At 50.0% G+C, this 22,039-nt stretch overlaps 2 protein-coding genes across 2 annotated transcripts in view; both read left to right on the top strand.

Moving 5' to 3' along the window:
* LOC102447856 (uncharacterized) overlaps window positions 1-2,994 on the top strand; it is an 84,936-nt gene extending 81,942 nt beyond the window's left edge. The window contains exon 21 of the mRNA XM_089776125.1: window positions 2,927-2,994. The gene's annotated coding sequence lies outside the window, so the exon portion shown is untranslated. The remainder of the gene's footprint in view (window positions 1-2,926) is intronic.
* A 123-nt stretch (window positions 2,995-3,117) lies between these two features.
* LOC106732561 (uncharacterized) lies at window positions 3,118-20,483 on the top strand. Its single transcript, XM_075919948.2, has 9 exons — window positions 3,118-3,513; window positions 8,039-8,130; window positions 8,519-8,816; window positions 12,392-12,552; window positions 12,991-13,285; window positions 15,537-15,697; window positions 16,160-16,457; window positions 17,981-18,141; window positions 20,307-20,483. Exons 2-9 carry the CDS (start codon window positions 8,046-8,048, stop codon window positions 20,342-20,344), a joined length of 1,497 nt encoding a protein of 498 aa, XP_075776063.2. The 5' UTR covers window positions 3,118-3,513; window positions 8,039-8,045; the 3' UTR covers window positions 20,345-20,483.
* Window positions 20,484-22,039: the final 1,556 nt, after the last annotated feature.

Below are 22,039 nucleotides of genomic sequence, written 5' to 3'. Positions count from 1 at the left end.
TCCCCGCTGTCCCATTCCTCTTGTCCCCCGGTTTCCGCTGCCACCTGACTTCCCCTGACAGCCAGTTCCCCCCCACCTCCTGGTTCCATCTGCAAGCCAGGGCTGCTCTCGCCAACTCACCCGTCTGGTCCCTAGGCTTAACCGGTTACCCATTTACATCCCTACTGGGAAAAGCTGTAGATGGGTTGCCTTGGCAGCAGCAGGGAAAACGTCAGCCTCTGACGTAGCAGCTGCAGAATAACAGCAGGAAGAATTAGAAGCAAAGAAAAGCGGAAGCGCAAACGTGTTGCCTGGACGGGGTGGAGTTTTTCTTGGATACCTCTGCTATCCCGGAAAAATCCCGCAGGGTAGACGTACCGTGAGAGGGGACCTGATAAGGACATGACACCTGTCGGGGATGATCTAGAGGTGCTGGGTTCTGCCATGAGGGCAGGAGACCGGACTTGATGACCTCTCGAGGTCCCTTCCAGTTCTAGGATTCTATGAAAACAAACAAGCATCCAACCCCAGAAGTCCCTCCCAGTCTGGCCCGGAGGGAATGCATGATTAGACCTTTCCCCCTGAAAACGATTTCCTTGCTTGTGTGGGGGGCTGCTCCGTAGTGGCAGCTGGGGAGGGTGCGTTGAGTTTTGGCAGGTTTCTGGAGTTCGATGGAGTTGTTTGTCAAAGGGGTGTGGAACACAAGTGCCGCGTAGGCAAGCTCTCTTGCAGACGTCTGTTGGGAGGTGGATAGGACTGAGTCGAGTGTGAATCGTTGTTGCTAGGCAGAGGCACAAGTCGTTTCTGGAGCTGGGTATGGCCGTGTGCACTGGGCAGCCTGGGAAGCAGGCCCCAGCAGATCCGTGGCAGCGTTAACCCTCCCGCAGGGCCGTGCGGTCCATGGTCATTAGAAAGCGAGGGAACAATCACTTTTTATTTTAATGGGCGGCTCGGGAACCTCTGGCTGGGAGAAACTAGCCCCCTGCTCTTCCCCCCCCAGGCCCTGCCCTTCCGTGTGCCCCAGAACTCTGGTACCCCCCGCCACAGCTGCCAGCCCCTGCCCAAAACTGGCTAGTGCCTGCAGCCTCCCCAGCCCCAGAGTCCAGGAACCTCCCCCAGACACCCCTGCTTGCTGCCCATGTTCATCCTGTCCTTTGAATGTTGGGTGATCGGAGCCAAACTGTTTTGTTCACATTGCCGCCACCTTTCTCCCATTGAATGTCATGAGCCAGACGTGTTTTGCTGTTCTCAGTTTCGTATTTGTCCTCTAGCTGGTGGGGGATTTAAATCTCTGAGGCTCAAGTGATCAGAGCCTCAGGCTTTGGGAACTCGGAGTTTCTGTCGGAACCACAGAACTGTGGGATTGGAGTGTAGCTGAAATGTGGAGTTTTAATCATTCGTTTTAGCTTGGTATGATGTAATATGGCTCGGTGAGCCCTGCCGGCCACCCTTTCTGAGTAGCAGAACGTGCCCGTGGTAGAGATGCCTCAGGCTGTCTGTGTCTGTCACTGATGTAAAGGCGGGAACAGACCAGAAGAGTTCTCGTGACTCACTGTGCTCACCCTTTTGCCCTTAGAATGTAAGATTTAATGAAGGCTTCTATTAGATTTTTAATGTGGAAAATTCTGTAACAATTAGCAAGAATGTTCTGTGCGGTGTGTATGAAAGAAACGATGTAATCCTCGTTTGTGCGAGCGAGGAATGCACGCACGGGGAAAGATAAGAGTGGAGGCCATTACAGCGTCCAGATGGCCAAGCGTGGGGCTGGAAACTCAGGGTCAACAAGAGACTATCAAATGCACCCGCTGTACCTAATGAGTAACAAGGGACAGATTGATGACCCTGAAGCACCCCCGGAGTTAAAAATAACAAAGTCCTATCGAGATCAGAATGTGCCAACACCCAGAGAAAGTCATCAAAATGCTAATGCAGCCATGATTCTGGGATGAGAAGTCATTCTTCCACTCTACTCTACTCTACTTGGGCCTTGGAGTATTGTGGCCAGTTCTGGGCACCACATTTCAGGAAAGATGTGGAGAAATTGGAGATGGTCCAGAGAAGAGCAATGAGAATGATGAAAGGTCTAGAGAACATGAGCTATGAGGGAAGACTAAAAGAATTGGGCTTGTTTAGTTTGGAAAAGAGAAGACTGAGAGGGGACACGAGAGCAGTTTTCAAGTATCTAAAAGGGTTTTACAAGGAGGAGGGAGAAAAATTGTTCTCCTTAATGTCTGATAATAGGACAAGAAGCAATGGGCTTAAATTGCAGCAAGGGAGGTTTAGGTTGGACATTAGGGAAAACTACCTGCCTGGCAGGGTGGTGAAACACTGGAATAAATTGCTTAGGGAGGTCATGGAATCTCCATCAAAGGCGATATTTAAGAGCAGGTTGGATAGACTTCTGCCAGGAATGATCTCTAAAACATGGTGCTGGGTCCTACCGTGAGGGCAGGGGACTGGACTTGATGATCTCTCGAGGTCCCTTCCAGTTTTAATAATCTGTGATTCTGTGACAATGGAAGCAATCTAAAAATAACTATTTGGTGCTAAGTAATTAATGACAATGGAGCACAGCAAAACGTACAGACCTGCGTAAGAAAAAACTTGTATCGAAGACGGGGTGTCTCACTGGGTTCCCTTCTGCAAAGCCTCAAAGCATCGGTTCATGACTGACCAAACCTGGCATCTCTGCTTGGGTCCAATCTAACTAGCCATTAGGTTGGTCTGAGCCACAGACTGGTAACTATAACAACGGCTGCAGGATGTGTGTGTGTGTGTGTGTGTGTGTGTGTGAATAAATTCACATGCTGCATTTTATGTTGTATTCTCAAACAGGGGGTATTGTCTTTCTTACCCGAAAAAACCTCCCATGTGCTTCTTCTCACTCTGACACTGTGGGGACTGACCGGTTTCGATTGATTTCATTCTCTCTTTTGTGTCCCTGTAGAAGTGTGCAGATAATGGATGTGGACCCTAAGGTAGCCAAGTGACGTTGCAGAGAGTAAGTTGGACTTGTTACGGTTATTTCTGATGGTTCTTTCTCGTAAGATCTGTGTAAAGTTGGTACTTAAGTAAGTTGGTTGCGTTTGTTCTGTCTGGGACTAATATCTGTGGGGGATCGACCCTGTGCAATACTTGGGGGAGCAGCTGGGAGCAAAGCTCCGGCCAGCAGCAGGACCCACCAGTACTGACTGGAGGGGAGAGACAAAGACATCTGACAACTGGCCCGTTTTTTAGCGCAGGGACACAGCCGGGAAGGCTGAAAGGCAGGACAGTCCCTTTAAAAGTGGGACATCGAGTCACTGTTGGCAAACTTGACTTCGTTAGTCACTTCCTCATTGGTCCGTGTCCGTCGGCTTGCAAAGCAGTAACCAGTCACCGTGCCACCCACTGGGAACTGGATAAAAGCGGCTGGACACCCACAGACCGGCCCAAGACGGGATAACAAGGCTGTAGCGGTTGAAGCTCCTGGACAAGAACTGGAGTTTCTACCTGTCTCCCAAAGCCGGTGACGGCAGGTGCCCAGGTGAGCTGGTGAGTCCCTCTTCCCTTCTGCCCCAGCTGATCAGTGGACTTTTATACCTGCCTTTGCCTCCTGCCAGGCGAGGCCATGGCCCCTCTGACTTAAAGCCCTTCCAGAGACACTCCCTCGATACAGCGAGGGTGCGATTCACCCCAGTGCCATTGGCAAAAGAGCCAGGCTCCGGCGGAGTCCTCAGACGAGGGTGGAAGTGGGGCTGGAAGGGTGAGCGGGCATCCGCCCCAGGGAAATCCTCTGGAAGTGAGGTAGATGCCCAAGGTACGGGCTTTGCTGGGCGGCTCCCCATGTTGTCTAGGAAGGGTTGTGATCTGAGTGGGGTTCAGTCAGTGCCTTAAGGACCCTCACTCCATCCCAGACAGTTGGGGGCCAGCCCCTCATGTCTCCTGCTCTGCCCCAACAGCTGCTTTTTATCCCTTCTGTGCCCACTGGATAGCAGCCCATAGCTGGGTACGTGCCGCGCCCTCATTCACAGACGTATTGCAGACAATTCCCTCTTTGTCACGCCGCGGGGGGCTGGCACTTTTTATTAAAAAAAAACTAGGAGAATTCAGAGTTCTGGCTGAGAGTGCATATGAGTAACGCAGAGTAAACTACATGACAAATGATGCCCTTATCTGGAAAACAAGTATCATAAACACAGGAAATTAACAGTTAAGGTTAAACTTAAAGAAATCCAAAGATGTTAAGGTCACATTAGGCCTCATAAACAACCTTAACTCTGCCCCACCACAAACTCTTCCACTTTCTATTCAGTTAAACTCACCGTTTTGTACCTGGGCTACATTTGAAGAGTGTGTTCTATAGTCAATTCCAGCTTTTTCCGCTTGTGCTTCATTGCACAAACATTCTTTGTCAGCAGAAACCTTAATTCTGCCCTACTGTGCACCATGTGACTAAGACATTTCTGTGGGTGGGAACTCAGATAACATTACACTGATTATTAAAGACACATTAATGGTTTTTTTCCTTCTGGGACACGTACAGGATAGATTTAAGGCTCTTTGGGTGCCTTTGCTATGCACTTTCATACATGTTTGGATCTTTATTATATTGAATCCTGGCTGTGAATTTGCTGGGATTTAAACGTTTGGTTTTTGCATCATTACAAAACCTCTGACATGCACTTTACCTATGTGACCAATAATGCCAAGTGCCCCAAAGGGAGTGAGCAGAACAGGGACCAAGCTTCTGACAAATGCTACCTGTTCATTTCATCGGGCGACCCCCCTCGTTTTTGTGTTATGGGAACAAGTCAATAACTTTTCCTTATTTACCTTCTCCAAACCAGATGGCTGTATCTAGACTGGCCAGTTTTTCCGGAAAATCAGCCGCTTTTCTGGAAAAACTTGCCAGCTGTCTACACTGGCCGCTTGAATTTCTGCAAAAGCACTGACGATCTCATGTAAGATTGTCAGTGTTTTTGCGGAAATACTATGCTGCTCCCGTTCGGGCAAAAGTCCTTTTGTGCAAAACTTTTGCGCAAAAGGGCCAGTGTAGATAGCTCAGCTTTGTTTTCCGCAAAAAAGCCCTGATGGCGAAAATGGCGATTGGGGCTTTTTTGCGGAAAAGCGCGTCTAGATTGGCACAGACACTTTTCTGCAAAAAGTGCTTTTGCGGAAAAGCGTCTGTGCCAATCTACAGGACTATGTAGCACTTTAAAGACTAACAAGATGGTTTAAAGACTACATAGTCCTGTATTTTGTTTCAGCTACACCAGACTAACACGGCTACATCTCTATCACTATTCTACGTGCCAATCTAGACGCTCTTTTCCGAAAATGCTTTTAACGGAAAACTTTTCCATTAAAAGCATTTCCGGAAAATCATGCCAGTCTAGACGTAGCCGATGTGTTTTATAGACTTCTGTCTTATCCCTCCTTAATCTCTTTTCAAAGCTGAAAAGTCCCATTCGTATTAAACTCTCCTCACATGGCAGCCGTTCCAAGCCTCAAATATTTTTTGTTGCCCTTTTCCGACCTTTTCCCAATTCCAAGATATCTTTTTTGAGATGAGGCAACCACATCCGTTCTATAGTGGCAATAAGATATTCTCTGTCTTATTTACTATCCCTTTTTAATGGTTCCTAACGTTCTGCTGGCTTTTTTCACTGTTGTTGTACATTGAGAGGCTGTTGTAAGAGACGACTTCAAAATCTCTCTCTTGAGTGGTACGTGCTGATTTTGTTCCCATCAATGTATCCATATCGTTGGAAGTATGTTTTCTAATATGCATTACATTGCATTTATCAGCATTAACGTTCATTTGCCATGTTGTTGCCCGGTCACCTAATTTTGTGAGATCCTTTTGAAATTCTTCAGTCTGCTTTGGACTTCATTATCTTGATCCGTTTTGTAACATCTGCAAAATCTGCCACCTCCCTGTTTACCCCTTTCTCCAGATCATTTATGAATCAGTCGAATAGAATCGATTCTAGTACTGAATCCCTGCGGGATACCACTAGTTACCTCTTCTGAAAACTGACCATTTATTTCTTCCCACCTAACCTCAGGATGATTCTTACCAACAACCACAGGACATACCACACTAATACCAGCCCTGGAGCTTTCCCTTGCAACAAACCCTGGTGCCAGCTTTGTCCACATATTTACTCTGCTGACAACCATTATTGGACCTAACCATGCTCGTTACAAGATCAAGAACACATAGTCCTGTTCGTCCAGAAATATAATTTATGCCATCATGTGCCAACAGTGTCCGTCTGCTATGTATATTGGACAAACTTCTCAGACACTTCGCCAAAGAATCAATGCCCACAAAACAGACATCAGGCTCTCTCACAGAGAGGAAACTGTCGCTTGCCATTTTAACCAGACTGACCATTCTCTCAATGACCTTAAAACATGCCTATTGCTTCAAAGAGATTTTAACTCCAGACTTCAAAGAGAAGCCTCAGAACTGTCATTCATGCTTAAATTTGACACTTTACATATGGGCCTTAACAAAGATGCTAATTATCTCACCCATTACAAAGATAGCTTCCCCAATTATCACCCCTAATGACATTACCTCACAGACACTAACCTTCCCCCCTCACTCCCCTCTGTTCTAAAATCTGATTTGTCAATTTTATATGTGTTCACTTGTTTTTGATTGTATCCTTTGGTATATATGGTCCTGCCAATTTTCTTCCACTATTTGATCTGAGGAAGTGGGTCTGGCCCACGAAAGCGCATCACCTAATAAACCAACTTGTTAGTCTTTAAAGTGCTGCATAGTCCTGTCTTTTGTTTTCACTTTTAACCAGTTTCCACTTGACAAGCAGACCCTCCTGCTTATCCCATGATAATTTACTTTGCTTATAGTAATTTCTAATAGCAGGTGAATTTCCAGAGAAACTAGAAAGCGTTGGCTAAAGAGTCTCAGCTTTAACTTTCCAATGCTCTTTGGCTGAACAGTTCTGACCAGCCCTTTATTTGACTGGTGTACAAAACCTGATTGCCCCATAGAGAAGGAAATGAAAGGATCTGGACTTGGAGGCTACGTCAACACTGGCAGCTTCTTGCGCAAGAACTCTTTTGCGGAAGAGTTCTTCTGCAAAAACTCTTCCACAAGAGAGCGTCTACACTGGCATGTGCTTTTGCGCAAGAGCATCCGTGCCAGTGTAGACGCTTTCTTGCGCAAGAAAGCTCTGATGGCCATTTTAACCATAGGGCTTTCTTGCGCAAGAAATTCATGTTGCCTGTCTACACTGGCCTCTTCTGGAAGAGCTCTTGCACAAGAGGGCTTATTCCTGAGCAGGAGCGTCAGAGTTCTGGTGCAAGAAGCCCTGATTTTATACATGAGAACGTCAGTTTACTTGTGCAAGAACACACAGCCAGTGTAGACAGGCAGCAAGTTTTTGCACAAGAGCGGCCGCTTTTGCGCGAGATCGCATCAGTGTAGAAACAGCCATGGTGTCCAACCAGTTTTGGAGCAGTAGCCACTCTAGAAACTACTGCTAAAGTGAAATAGCCGCACTCAGCTGGCCAACTAGCCACATTCAACTGGCCAAATAGCCACATGTGGCTAGTGGCTAGTATGCTGGACACTAAGCATCTAAAAAAACCGAACAAATGGTCCGGTAGCACTTTATAGACTAACAAAACATGTAGATGGTATCGTGAGCTTTCGTGGGCACAGCCCACTCCTTCAGATGACCGGAGTTATGAGTAGGGGATATGAAAACTTGAAATAAATAGGAGAAGGGAAGAGGGAGGGGGCTAGAGAAAGATGCTCTCTGAAGCAGGTTCACTGGATGAGCTGTTATGTCTCCAAAAGGCCAGTGGAAACTCATCGGCACACAGTGAGATGGTGCAGTGGGCAGAGGAGGGGGATAGATTGTCAGGCACCCTGGTTCCAGCCACAGGTTTGCCCCACACCTGCTTCAGGATCTTAGACAACTGGCTGCTCCCTGTGCCTCAGTTTCCTTCTTGGAAAAATCAGACCCAGCCGGTGGGTGGGAGGTGCCACCTGAACCGCGCCATGACCGTAGCTGATTTTGATCTCCTGTGTTGGCAGTGCGAGGATGGCGCTTCTCTGGTGCCTGTGGATGGCGATTGGGATCCTCGCAGGGCCTGGGGTCTCTCAGGACTGCACCGCACCTCCAGAGGGTAAGGAGCCGGCACAGTGACGTGCCCTTTTATGTTACACCCCAGTCCCTTCTGTGCCAGCCTCAGTCTAGTGAGGCAATAGAAACCCTGGGAAAGTCTTCCCTTCCCACCACCCACCGGGGCATGGGCTGCAGCTGGCAGGGGTAGGTGTAGAAGGCTCCATGTGAACATGCTGTCTCAGCTGAAACCCCGGCACCAACCTGCTGTCACTCCTAGCCCCATGGGCCTGGCTCCCACTGTGAACCTGGCTCTCACACAGACCCTAAGTTCCTGTGTGTCACCACCAGGAAGTGGCTCAGATTTCGGGTGGGACAAAGGGCTTCTATTGCCCACCCCCCACAGGCAATGGGCCAGTCCCACATCCCCTCTTCTCACCCTCTGATTCCAGCTCAGAACTTGGCACTAAGACGTCCAGCCACGCAGTCGTCCACATTCAGTGATCAGATTGAAAAATCTGAGCCTGGAAGAGCAGTGGATGGAAGTCACAAAGGGATTTTTGAACAAGGCTCCTGCAGCCACACCGGGCGTGACACGGAGCCGTGGTGGACCGTGGACTTGGGCAAGCGGCATTCGGTCTCTGTGGTGATCGTGAAGAACAGAGAAGACGAGTGCTGTTGGAAGAGGCTGCAGGGGGCCCAGATCCACGTGGGAGACTCCTTCGTGAACTATGGCAAAGACAACCCCCTGTGAGTTGCTTCCCCCTTGTCTGCGGTGAGATAAGTCCTCCCAGATCAGGAACAGGGCTTGGGTCTCATTTGGCAATAGGGAGCAACTTCCGGGCGTCTTTCCCCCTGAGCAGCCGGATGCTGGGAGTCCTTTCCCAGTGGTGCAAGGGCATAGGCATGGGTGGGTCTGGCTGGAGTGTGGCCCATCCACTTACCATCCCGCCCCATCCAAATCTGAGCTGTAGGGCTACATTCCCCGCATGCAGATACACAGACAGGAAGGGCAGGAAGCCACCCCCAGGGGCCATCCCTTCCACCCCCCCCCCCCCCCCGTGCCAAGGCAGGACCAAGTAGCCCTAGGCCAGAGCGCAAACCATGTCATTACTGTGTGATCTGGAGCACTTGCCACTGTCTGGTGAAGGATTTTCTTCTGGGAGCAGCTCTTCCTTAGGGGCTTGGCACTTGTAGCTCTCCCCTTTGATGCCTCTTCCCTCACGGATCCCTCTCCTAGTTGCCTTTCCTGGGACACTCCCTGAGCAAAAGAAACACAAGAAGCAAAAGAAAGTATTTCTTCACAGTCAACCTGTGGAACTCCTTGCCAGAGGATACTGTGAAGGCCAAAACTGTAACGGTTCAAAAAGAACTAGATACGTTCATGGAGAATAGGTCCCTCAGTGACTATTAGCCCATGTGACTAGAGATCCAGCACCATGTTGTACATGTCTTCACCGAGAAGTCTGGAGGTGTGCCTAACGTAGTGAATACAAGCAGAGAGAGGGTAAGTTTAGAAGATAGGATACACAAAGAACAAGTTAAAAATCACTTAGGAAAGTTAGATGTCAGCAAGTCACCAGGTCCTGATGAAATGCATCCCAGGATACTCAAGGAGCTGATAAAGGAGGTATCTGAGCCTTTAGCTATGATCTTTGAAAAATCATGGCAGACGGGAGATTCCAGAAGACTGGAAAAGGTCAAATATTGTGCCCATCTATAAAAAGGGGAATAAGAACAACCCAGGAAACTACAGACCCGTCAGTTTAACGTCTGTCCCAGGGAAGATAATGGAGCAGGTAATTAAGGAAATCATATGCAAACACTTGGAAGGTAATAAAGTGATAGGGAATAGCCAGCATGGGTTTGTGAAGAACAAGTCATGCCAAACTAATCTGATAGCTTTCTTTGATAGGATAATGAGCCTTGTGGATAAGGGAGAAGCGGTGGATGTCATATACCTAGACTTTAGTAAGGCATTTGATACGGTCTCGCATGATATTCTTATTGATAAACTAGGCAAATATAACTTAGATAGGGCCACGATAAGGTGGGTGCATAATTGGCTGGATAACCGTAGTCAGAGAGTTGTTGTTAATGGTTCACAATCCTGCTGGAAAGGGATAACAAGTGGAGTTCCGCAAGGGTCTGTTTTGGGACCCGTACTGTTCAATATCTTCATCAATGATGTAGATATTGGGATAGAGAGTACGCTTATTAAGTTTGCAGATGATACCAAACTGGGTGGGGTTGCAACTTCTTTGGAGGATAGGGACATAATTCAAAATGACCTTAGCAAGTTAGAGAAATGGTCAGAGGTAAACAGGATGAGGTTTAATAAAGAGAAATGCAAAGTGCTCCACTTAGGAAGGAACAATCAGTTCCATACATACAAGATGGGAAGCGACTGTCTAGGAAGGAGCATGGCGGAAAGGGATCTAGGGGTCATAGTGGACCACAAGTTGAATATGAGTCAACAGTGTGATGCTGTTGCAAAAAAAGCAAATATGATTCTAGGTTGTATCAACAGGTGTGTTGTAAGCAAAACTCGTGAAGTCATTCTGCCGCTCTACTCTGCACTAGTTAGGCCTCAGCTGGAGTACTGTGTCCAGTTCTGGGCACCACATTTCAAGAAAGATGTGGAGAAATTGGAAAGGGTACAGAGAAGAGCGACAAGAAGGATTAAAGGTCTAGAGAACATGACCTATGAAGCCAGGCTTCATGAACTGGGCTTGTTTAGTTTGGAAAAAAGAAGATTAAGGGGGGACATGATAGCGGTTTTCAAATATCTAAAAGGGTGTCACAAGGAGGAAGGAGAAAATTTGTTCCTCTTGGTTTCTGAGGACAGGACAAGGAGTAATGGGCTTAAAGTGCAGCAGGGGAGGTTTAGATTGGACATTAGGAAAAAATTCCTAACTGTCAGGGTGGTCAAATATTGGAATCAATTGCCAAGGGAGGTGGTGGAATCTCCCTCTCTGGAGATATTTAAGAACAGGTTAGATAGACATCTGTCAGGGATGGTGTAGACGGAGCTTGATCCTGCCTTGAGGGCGGGGGGCTGGACTCGATGACCTCTCGAGGTCCCTTCCAGTCCTATTATTCTATGATTCTATGTCCCTCACCTCTGTTTGCCAGAGGCTGGGAATGGGTGAGGAGATGAATCACGCAATGATTGCCTCTTGTGCGCATTTCCTCTGGGGCACTTGGCACTGGCCGCTGTCGGCAGACAGGACACTGGGTGAGATGGACCTTTGGTCTGACCCAGTCTGGCTATTCTGAGGTTCTTACATCAAACCCAGATGTGTCTGTCCCGGTGTAGCCCACTAGACCCCACTGCCCTCTCTAACCTGAGATAGAGCCCAGGCGTTCTACTGGGGTCGCTCTCCCTCCACAGAGTTAGTAAAAAAAAAACCGTATGTATTTTAAAATTCTAAACCTAACAGTATCCAGTAAATGACTTGCCACAAGACCTCAGAATATGTCTTAGAGCTGAGTGGGTCTAATATATTGAAGTTGGACATTTTTTTTCTTGGGCGCAGTTCTTTGCACTTTTGTTTATTGAATTTTATCTTCTAGTTTTCAGGCCAATTCTTCACATTATCAACATCATTTTGAATTTAATCCTTACTCCCAGCTCGGTTCTAAGCACAAATGTATAACTGTACTCTGTGCGTCAATGTCGAAGTCATCATAAAAATACAGAACAGAACCCAGCACAGGACAGACCCTACGAAATCCTACTAGCTACAGACCCTCAGTTTGACCATCAACTATTGTTCACTGGTCCCTTGTATGTTTTTTTCAAACAGTTCTGCACCCACTTGATAGTAATTAAATCTAGATGCTCTTTTCCTAATTTGCTTATGAGGCGAATGTCATGTGGGATTCTGTCAAAAGCTTTCCTAAAATCGAGATCTACCACATCTATGGTTTCCACTTCTCCCAGTTAGGCCAGTTACTCTGTCAAAGGAGAGCATTGGATAGATATGGCATGAGTTGTTCTTCACTAATCAGCTGTCACATAACATTGTATTATCCTCCCGCTTCGATCACTTGTTCCAGTGTCTCCTGAGGTATCAAAGTTGAGCTGATAGGTCTAGAATTTCTCACTTCCTCTTTGGTCCCTGTTTTCAATGACAGGAGCAATGTCTGCCCTTCTCTAGTCCCTTGGGACCTCACCCGTCCTTTGAAAGCTCTTTATAAAATCATTCATGCTTCTGAGATTGGCTCAGCTATTTCCCTAAGCACTGACGGGTGAATTTCATCAGGCACTATGTATTTGAATACATCAGTCTTGCTTGCTCCTCTTCTCTTCTGGTCTTTAGCTGCGGGACCATCAACGACCCCAGTCTCGGATCCCTCAGCACCATCTGCTGCAGTGGGCTGGAGGGCCGCTACGTCACCATCGTCATCCCGGGCAGGGCGGAGTATCTGTCCCTGTGTGAGGTCGAGGTTCTATCTCAGGGCTGTATCACACCACCAGGGGGTAAGGAGCTGGTACAATGTGACTGGAGACCTGTTCCCTTTCATGTTACGCCCCAGTCCCTTCTGTGCCAGCCTCTGCCTAGTGAGAAAGCAGAAACCCTGGGAGACTTCCCTTCCCACTGCTTACCTGGGCATGGGCTGCACCTGGCAGGGGAGGGACAGGCGGGGGAGGCAACATGTGAACAGCAGCACCAATGGGGTATGGGAGGTGGTGGCTGAGAGAGGCTCTCTCTGAGCTGTAACCCCAGCACCAACCTGCTGTCACTCCCGTTCCTCGAGTCACTGGCTCCCACGGTGAACCTGGCCCTCACACAGTCCCTGGTTCGTGTGTCACCACCAGGAAGCGGCTCTGGCTCTGCTGGAGAAAGGTTTTGTGGAGCCCCACCCTTTCTGGCAACGGGCACGTCCCACCCCCCCTCTTCTCGCCTTCTGATTCCAGCTCAGAACTTGGCGCTGCGACGTCAGGCTGCTCAGTCGTCTTCGTTCCTGGGGACGATATTTGACATGGCAGGAAATGCTGTAGATGGAAATCGCAATGGGGTCTGGGAACGTGGCTCCTGCAGCCTCACCAAGCGTGACACGGAGCCCTGGTGGACCGTGGACTTGGGCCGGCGGCATTCCGTCTCCATGGTGATGGTGAAGAACAGAGAAGACGGCTCCTATTGGAAGAGACTGAAGGGGGCTGAGATCCACGTGGGAGACTCCCTGACTGACAATGGCAAGAGCAATCCCCTGTGAGTTGCTTTCCCGTTCTCTGTGGCGAGTTAAGTTCTCCCAGCTCAGCACAGGGCTTGGGTCTCATTTGCTGAGGGAGCCTCAGCCTGGTCCCTTCCCCTCCGAGTAGCTGCGTGATGTTAATCTGGGATCTGGAGCACCTGCCATTGTCTGGCAAGGGACTTTCAGCTGGGAGCAGCTCCCCCATAGGGGCTTGGCACTCGTAGTTCCTCCCTTTGGAGGCTCTTCCCTCCCAGACACCTCTCCTAGGTTGCCCTTCCAGGGGCACTCCCTGAGCAAAAGAAACAAAAGAAAATAGTTCTTCCCAGTTAACCTGTGGAACTCCTTGCCAGAGGATGGTGTGAAGGCCAAAACTGTAAGGGTTCAAAAAAAAAAAACTAGATATGTTCATGGAGAATAGGTCCCTCGGTGGCTATTAGCCCATGTGGCCAGAGATCCAGCACCGTGTTTTGCACGTCCCTCACCTGTTTGCCAGAGCCTGGAAAAGGATGATGTGATGAATCATGCAATGATTGCTTCTTGTGTGCATTCTCTGTGGGGCACCCGCATTGGCCACTGTCGGCCGACAGGACACTGGGCTAGACGGACCTTTGGTCTGACTCAGTCCGGCCATTCTGAGGTTCTTACATCAACCCAGATGTATCTGCCCCTGCTGCAACCCACTAGTCCCTACTGCCCTCCCTAACCTGAGATAGAGCCCAGGAGTTCTAATGGGGTACCTCCCCTCCGCAGAGTTGGTAAAACAGTACGACTATATTTTGCAAGTTGAAACCCAGCAGTATCCTATAAGTGACTTGCCACAAAGTGTGGGAGCATGTTGTACAGCTGACTGGGTCTAATATTTGTCTCTCCTTCATATGGGAGGTAGACACAAGGCTCCAGTCAGCTGCCTGCTCAATTATTGCCCAGACAACTAGAGATATCAAGGGCCTAACTAGCCCCCGGAATCATGGTTAAATTTGCCCTCCCCCCATCAAAATCTGAAATGGTGCCGCTGACCTTTCCTGTGGCCAGGAGCCATGTAGCTAATTGGCAGCCCCCAGCCGTGTGGAAAAACTTGCCAGTCTAGACGCAGCCCCAATGTTCTTACAGCCCCTCCCAGCTTGGTTCTACCTTCAAACATAGAACTGTACTCTATGCGCCAACGGCAAAGTCGTTAATGAAAATACAGACCAGTACCTGATGCAGGACAGGTCCCTGTGAGTTCCTCCTAGAAACAGGCCCTCAATTTGACCAACAACTATTGTTAACTACTCCCCGGCTACGTCTACACTGGCATCCTTTTCCGGAAATGCTTAAAATGGAACAGTTTTCTGTTATAAGTATTTCCGGAAAAAGCACGTCTACATTGGCAGGATGCTTTTCCGGAAAAGCACTTTTTCTGGAAAAGCGTCTGTGCCAATGTAGACGCGCTTTTCCGCAAAAAAGCCCCGATCATCATTTTCGCGATCAGGGCTTTTTTGCGGAAAACACTACTGTGCTGTCTACACTGGCCCTTTTCCGGAACAGTTTTCTGGAAAAGGACTTTTGCCCAAACGGGAGCAGCATAGTTTTTCCGGAAAAACACTGACAATTTTACATTAGTTCGTCAGTGCTTTTCTGGAAATTCAAGGGGCCAGTGTAGACATCTGGCAAGTTATTCCGGAAAAGCGGCTGATTTTCCAGAATAAGTGGCCAGTGTAGACACAGCCCCCGTGTATGTTTCTTCAAAGAGTTCTGCACCCACTTGATAGTAATTTTGTCTAGACTCTCTTTCCCTAATTTGCTTATGAGACAACTGTCATTTGGGATTCTCTCAAAAGCCTTATTAAATACATTCCTGTCACATCTACCACTTCCTTCCATCCATTAGGCCAGTTAATCTGTTAAAGAAGAACATCAGATCGTCTAGCATGGGTTGTTCTTTGAAAATCCACATTAGCTATGGAATATCACTTCATCCTTCTCCTGCTGCTTTCACACTGTTCCATAATGTGTTCCAGTGTCTTCTGAGGTATTAATGTTGGGCTGATTGTTCCTGTCTTTGAATACGGGGAAACAAGAGGATGTGGCAAATTCTAGGCCACGGTTTGCCCTTCTCTAGTCCTCTGGAACCAAAACTGTCCTTCGTGAGTTCTCTGTAAAATCATGAATAGTTCTGAGCTTGGCTCAGCCAGTTCCTTCGGTTCTGTCGGGTGAATTTCACCAGGCGCTATGGATTTGACCACATCTGCCTTGTTTTGTCTCTTTGGCGTCTGCTTTTTCCTTTAGCTGCGGGACCATTAACGACACCAGACCTGGATCCCTCAGCACCATCTGCTGCAATGGCCGGCAGGGCCGCTACGTCACCATCACCATCCCGGGCAGGGCGGAGTATCTGTCCCTGTGTGAGGTCGAGGTTCTGTCTCAGAGCTGTGTCTCACAACCACGGGGTAAGGAGTCGGCACAATGTGACTGGAAACCTGTTCCCTTTCATGTTACGCCCCAGTCCCTTCTGCACCAGCCTCGGCCTAGTGAGGCAGCAGAAGCCCTGGGAACTCTTCCCTTCCCACTGCTCCCCTGGGCATGGGCTGCAGCTGGCAGTGGCAGGCGGGAGTGGGGGATCCATGTGAACATCGTGCCCCATCCCTGCTAGGGGAGCAGCTCCAGCTGGGTATGAGACATGGTGGCCTGAGAGAGGCACCAAGCCCCAAGAGACCCCAGCGCCAAGCGTTGTCACTCCCCTCCCCCGGGTCCCTGGCTCCCCCGGTGAACCTGGCTCTCAGGCCGTGCCTGGCTTGCGTGTCATCTCTGGGAAGCAGCTCTGGCTCCGTGTGGGCGACAGGGCTTCTAGAACCCCTGTCCAGTGGCACAGGGCAGGTCCCACCTCCCCTCTTCTCTCCCTCGGAGTCCAGCTTTTAACTTGGCGCTGGGACGTCCGGCCACGCAGTCGTCCACGTTGGCGAACACGACTGGACAAGCCGTGGCTGGTAGGGCCGTGGATGGAAAACACGATGGGAAGCTGGAACAAGGCTCCTGCAGCCAAACTCAGCGTGACATGGAGCCCTGGTGGAACGTGGACTTGGTCAGCCGATATTCTGTCTCCATGGTGATCGTGAAGCACTTGGAAGACGAGTGCTGCGGGGAGAGGTTGCAGGGGGCCGAGATCCACGTGGGAGACTCCCTGGTGAACCACGGCAAGAACAACCCCCTGTGAGTTGCTTCCCCCTTGTCTGCAACGAGATGAGTCCTCCTGGCGCGGGCACAGGGGCTGGGTCTCATAGCCAGCCAGGGCTTCCCCTCCGAGCTGCCTGGGGCTGCGAGTGCTTTGCCGGTGGTGCAGAGGCCTCACCACAAGTGGGCCTGGGTGGGTGTGGCCCATCCGTTTGGCCTGCAGGCCCTCCCAAATCTTAGCGGGAGTGTAAACGGATTGGCACCATCTTTCTGATTTGCTGGGGTGCATGGCTCCTGTTCTTCCCCGGGGTTCATCCCCCCTTTACCCGCACCCTTGCTGCCCTCTTTCTACTCGGCCCTGCTACTTCCTGCCCCATTTCACCCCGTTTTCCCCTCCGCTTCTTTCTGCCCTTACTACCCCTCATGGACAGCAGGTGAACTGGCTGTAGGGGAGGCTACCTCCAGGCTCCGTTCCTTCTGCCTGAGATCCTGCCCCTCCTTTTGTGTCACTCCCCCACCAGCTCCCAAAGAAGCCCCACTGCCTCCGCCAGCTCCAGCACCCGCAATCCTGGAGCCCCGGGCAGCATCAGCCCCAGCCTGCCCACGTCCCATGTGGCCGGTCGTCTGGTGGCACCTGCCCCAGCCTAGGCCACAAAGAGCAGGAAGGGGTTGGGAACTCAGGCCCTGCCGGGGGTAACGCGTGAACAGAGCCACAGCAGGCTGTGTGGAGAGGCTGAGCCATAGATGAAAATATAGAACCGTATCTAACACAGGACAAATGCCCACAAGCCCCTCTCTCTGACCATAAACCACTGACAGCTATTTTGTGTACTGGGGAATTTTTCCAACAGTTCTGATCACAGAATCCCAGGGCGGCCAGAGCCCTCAGGAGGCATCAAGTCCAGCCCCCTGCCCAAAGCAGGACCAGCCCCAACTCCATCATCCCAGCCAGGGCTTGGTCAAGTTGGGACTTAAACACCCCTAGGGATGGAGACTCCACCCCGCCCTAGGGAACCTCACCCACTAGCTCTCGGCCAGCCCAACAGTACTTGACACTCAACAAGAACTTTGATTCCCCGCAACATTCAAAATAGAGAAGCATGAGAAGTTTAGAATGAACTTTGACCTTTATTGGCTTGACATGCAAATGAATAATGTGAAAATCAAGATAAATATTGATCTTTTACCACGTTTTCATTAATTCTAATGCAGTTATCCTGCACAGGGCAAACCACCCAGTAGCTGCCACTTTAAACTTCTATGCGGTGTTTTTTATCAGCGCTGTAAACGGTTGCACTTCAAGGTGACTAATTTTGGGAAGCTCTGAAAATCTCTATTCCTTGCTACTGAATGAAGGCAGGAGCAGAAGAGCTGGATTAACTTGCCCTTCTCTGGTCCTCTAGAGCCACACCCATCCTTCATGAGGTCTCTATAAATGCAATAATAGTTCTCAGATTGGCTCGGCTATTTCCTTAAGTGCAGTGAGCTGAATTTCGCCAGGCACTCTGAGTTTGAATCCATCCATCTCGTTTGGTCTTCTTGGCTTCTGCTCTTTCCTTCAGCTGCGGGACCATCACGGAGACCAAGCCTGGCGCTCTCAGCACCATCTGCTGCAATGGCCTGGCAGGCCGCTACATCACCATCGTCATCCCGGGCAGGGCAGGGAATCTCACCCTGTGTGAGGTTGAGGTCATATCTCAGGGCTGCGCCCCACGATCAAGTGGTAAGGAGCTGGTACAATGTGACTGGAAACCCGTTTTATGTTACACCCCAGTCTCTTCTGCGCCAACCTCTGTCTAGTGAGGCAGCAGAAGCCCTGGGAGACTCAGTACCTTTTGCGGAAAAAATTGCCAGCTGTCAACACTGGCTGCTTGAATTTCCTCAAGAACACTGACTTCCTACTGTCTGAAATCAGTGCTTCTTGCGGAAATACTATGCTGCTCCCGTTCGGGCAAAAGTCCTTTTGCGCAAAAGGGCCAGTGTAGACAGCTCAGATTTGTTTTGCGCAAAAAAACCCCGATCGCAAAAATGGCAATCGGGACTTTTTTGCAGAAAAGCATCTAGATTGGCACGGACGCTTTTCCGCAAAAAGTGCTTTTGCGGAAAAGCGTCTGTGCCAATCTAGACGCTCTTTTCCGCAAATGCTTTTAAGGGAAAACTTTTCCGTTAAAAGCATTTGCGGAAAATCATGCCAGTCTAGATGTCGCCCTTGAGTATTCTAGGGTGCATTTCATCTGGTTCTGGTGTCTTGAAACATCTAACTTTTCTAAGTGATTTTAACTTCATCTCTTCCTATTTGAACTTCTGAATCTACCTCCCTTTCTCCAGCGTACGCTATTGTAGGCATCCAATCACTGCCAAGCTACTTGGTTAAAACTGACAGAAAAAAATCTTTAAGCACCTCTGCCATTTCCACACTTCCTGTTCTTGTTTTTCCCTCCTCAGTGAGCAATGGGCCTACCCTGTCCTTGGTCTGCCTCTTGCTTCTAGTATATTTGTAGAATGTTTCCTTGTTACCCTTTGGCTGTGTCTACATTGGCATCCCTTTCCGGAAAAGGGATGCTAATGAGACACATCGCAATTGCAAAACTTTCAAGTAGGAATAAGAGATCCTCCGGAAAAGGGCTTATTTTCCGGAGAATCATGTCTAGACTGGCGCTTTTCTCCAGCTTATCCCCAAGCTGGAAAAAAGCGGCAGCCATGTAAATGCAAATGCTGCGGGGGATATTTAAATCCCCCGCGGATTTGCAATTGCGATGTGTCTCATTAGCATCCCTTTTCTGGAAAGGGACGCCAATGTAGACACAGCCTGCATGTCTCTGAGTAGATTACGCTCGTTTTGTTCCTTCACCTTTCTAATTCTGCCCCTACATGCTTGTGTTACTTGTTTCTATTCATCCTTTGTACTTTGACCCAGATACTAGACACACTAGGCTGTCATGCAGCAGGCCAGAGATGACACTCCCTTTGGAGGAGCAATTCCACACTCTGATCTCACGGCTTGCAAGTCACCCAGGCGGGAATGGACACATGCAAGCACGTGAATTAAAAACTCTTACCCACCTCTCGTTAGTGCTGCTCTTCGAGATGTGTCACACACGTCCATTCCAGAACCCCCACCAGCCCCGCTCCTAGGCTACGGCTACACTATGACTTTTGCCACAAGAAGCAATGCAAATGATCCACATTGTCTTGCACTTCGTTTGCATGCTCTCTTGCGTTCTGTTTTTGTGCAAGGGGTTTTTGCGCAAAAACAGGCAGAGTGGCCAGGGCTGTTTTGCACAAAACCCCCTTTTTCTGCAAGATCCTTATGCCTCTCCGGGACAGGCATAAGGATCTTGCAAAAAAAAGGGGGGGTGTTGTTTTTGGAGGTACGGGGGCAGCTTTCGAGTCATGGGGGGGGCTCCGCGAGCTGCACCCGGGAGGGGAAGGGGTGAAGGAGGAATAGCCGCATGTGGCTCGTGAGCCTCGGGTTGGCCACGGCTGCCCTAGGGGAAAATCCCCAGTGTCTGGATCGGAGCACTTGCACACCTACGTTGCAATGGACGTGTGTAACGCATCTTGAAGAACAAGCATTGTGACAGGTAGCCCACGAGCTGCAGTGTCTCCGCTAGGCAGATGTCCAGTCTTAATCTAAAGCCTGCAAAGGAAAGAGAATCCACCGTGGCCCTCAGTGATCTGCTCCAGCAGTTAATGACCCGATAAAATGCACGTCTTATTCCTCGTCTGCATCGGGTGGTGACGGGAATAGGGACACGCCGTCTGGGTCCGTTATCACTCCGTGCTTTGCCCTCTGCAGGCTCAGAGTTAAAGGGCCGTCAGTCCTGCTGCCAACTCGCCTGGGCTCCCTAATCTCAGCCTCTCCCTCTTGTCTTCTGCTCTTTGCAGCTGCGGGACTATCACTGACACCGTTCTGGGGTCCTTAGCTGAACGGCCGTTACGTCAGCATCACCAGCCCCTGCAGGGTGGAGCACCTCACCCTGTGGCACCAGCTGGAGGTGAGCGCTTGGAAGCGGGAGTGACAGTCCATGAGTGGGGGAAGCACCTCTCCTTGCGCTGGGGGCAGGGGCAGTGGAATGAGCACATGTCCCCTAATAAACTTCTCTGGTCCCTTCTTGCATCTCTCCGGTCCATTGTCTCTGTCCCCCAGGTCTCCCCTCCCCTTCCTGCCCCCATGGGTAACACGGTTCTGATCCCACGGAGCCAGAGAGGCCGCGGCTCCAAACCCCAGATGGCTTTGAATTCATCCAGCTCTTCTGCTTCCAGCCCTTCCCACGCCCACTGCCCCGGCCCCAGCCTGCTCCCCTGCCTGAGTACAACTCATCCCTGCATCCCCTGCCCCTCCCCCAAACCTGGGCAACTCTCCCATTCTCTGTTTCCCCTCAACGCAAGGATCCTTAGTGTGGAGCCATCCTGGCAGCCTTGCCTGGCTGTCCAGCCAACCCCCCCTGCTGAGAACCTGTCCATCAGCTGCCAGCTTGGTCCCCACCCCCCACTTCTCCCTGCTCCCTAGTTTCCCTGACTCAACGCCACCTGCTGCCCAGTTTCCCTTGTCCACTGGTTACCCCGTCCCTCAGTTTCCCTGTCCCCGGTTCCTCCTCTGTGATCCGGGTTGGATCTGGGTACCACTGAGGGCATCAGCTCAGGGCAACTTGCTCAAAACCAGGGCTACTTACAGCCCTTGACCGTGAGACCTTTCCCAAACAGGCCACACACTAGTCCCACCGAGCGCTCCAGCTGCAAACCCAGCCAGCAGGAAGCCTCACAAGCAAAACCCCTCGGACACCTCAGCTCTCCCTGTGCCACAATCAGCCCCGGACCTTACACACAGGTGAGGGGTTATAGAACCCAATCTCACCAACTCCGAACAGTCCCACAGATCCAGCCACAGTCCCCGGCCAATTTACACTTTAGATCTTACCCACAAGAGCTCCCTGGGCCAGTCCTTTAGGATCTACAATCTAAAGGTTTATTAATAAAAGAAAGGAAAGGTGGAGAGAAAGGTTGTTCAGGAGAACACATCACATACATCAGGCACCAAGTTCTGGATGCAGGCTCTTAGCGAGCTGTTACAAGCTGCTAGCTTAGACGTCTCTGGTGCACATCCTGTGTCAGGACGGGTCAGCAATCCTCCCCAGCTCTCTATCCCTCGCAAGGCTGCATGTGGAATCAGGAGCAAGCTTGACGATGAGATGGAGACGCCCTCCTGGGATGTTTATATTTCTGGTGTCTCCTAAATTGGAGCTGGTCACATGATCCCGTGACCTGTCTGTGTTCCACATGCCAGCAGCCAAGAGGCACTGGCCAGTCTGCAGGTTCCCAGACGCATCCCTCAGGTGAGTACTGGCCAATCCGAGAGCCATTGTCCTTGGAGCAGGGCTAGTTAGCACGGGCCAGACACTGAACAGTCCTTCCTCACAACAGGCCCATTGCTCCTCCCCGACAGAGCGCATTCCCAGTACGAGCACAGGGCCCATAGCCCTAGCTCCACACACAGGCATCACACACCTATATGAGTAGCACACGTAGAATCAGTGGAGGATAAGCTTTCATTTGACACCTCACATGGCGTCCTTTGTACTGAATTTGGGGCAAACATCACCCGTGGGTGCAACAGTGAT

This window comes from Pelodiscus sinensis, chromosome 2 (genome assembly GCF_052426305.1).
Source record: "Pelodiscus sinensis isolate ZL-2025 chromosome 2, ASM5242630v1, whole genome shotgun sequence".
NCBI lineage: Eukaryota > Metazoa > Chordata > Testudines > Trionychidae > Pelodiscus > Pelodiscus sinensis.
This window is presented reverse-complemented; position numbering and strand designations above follow the sequence as displayed.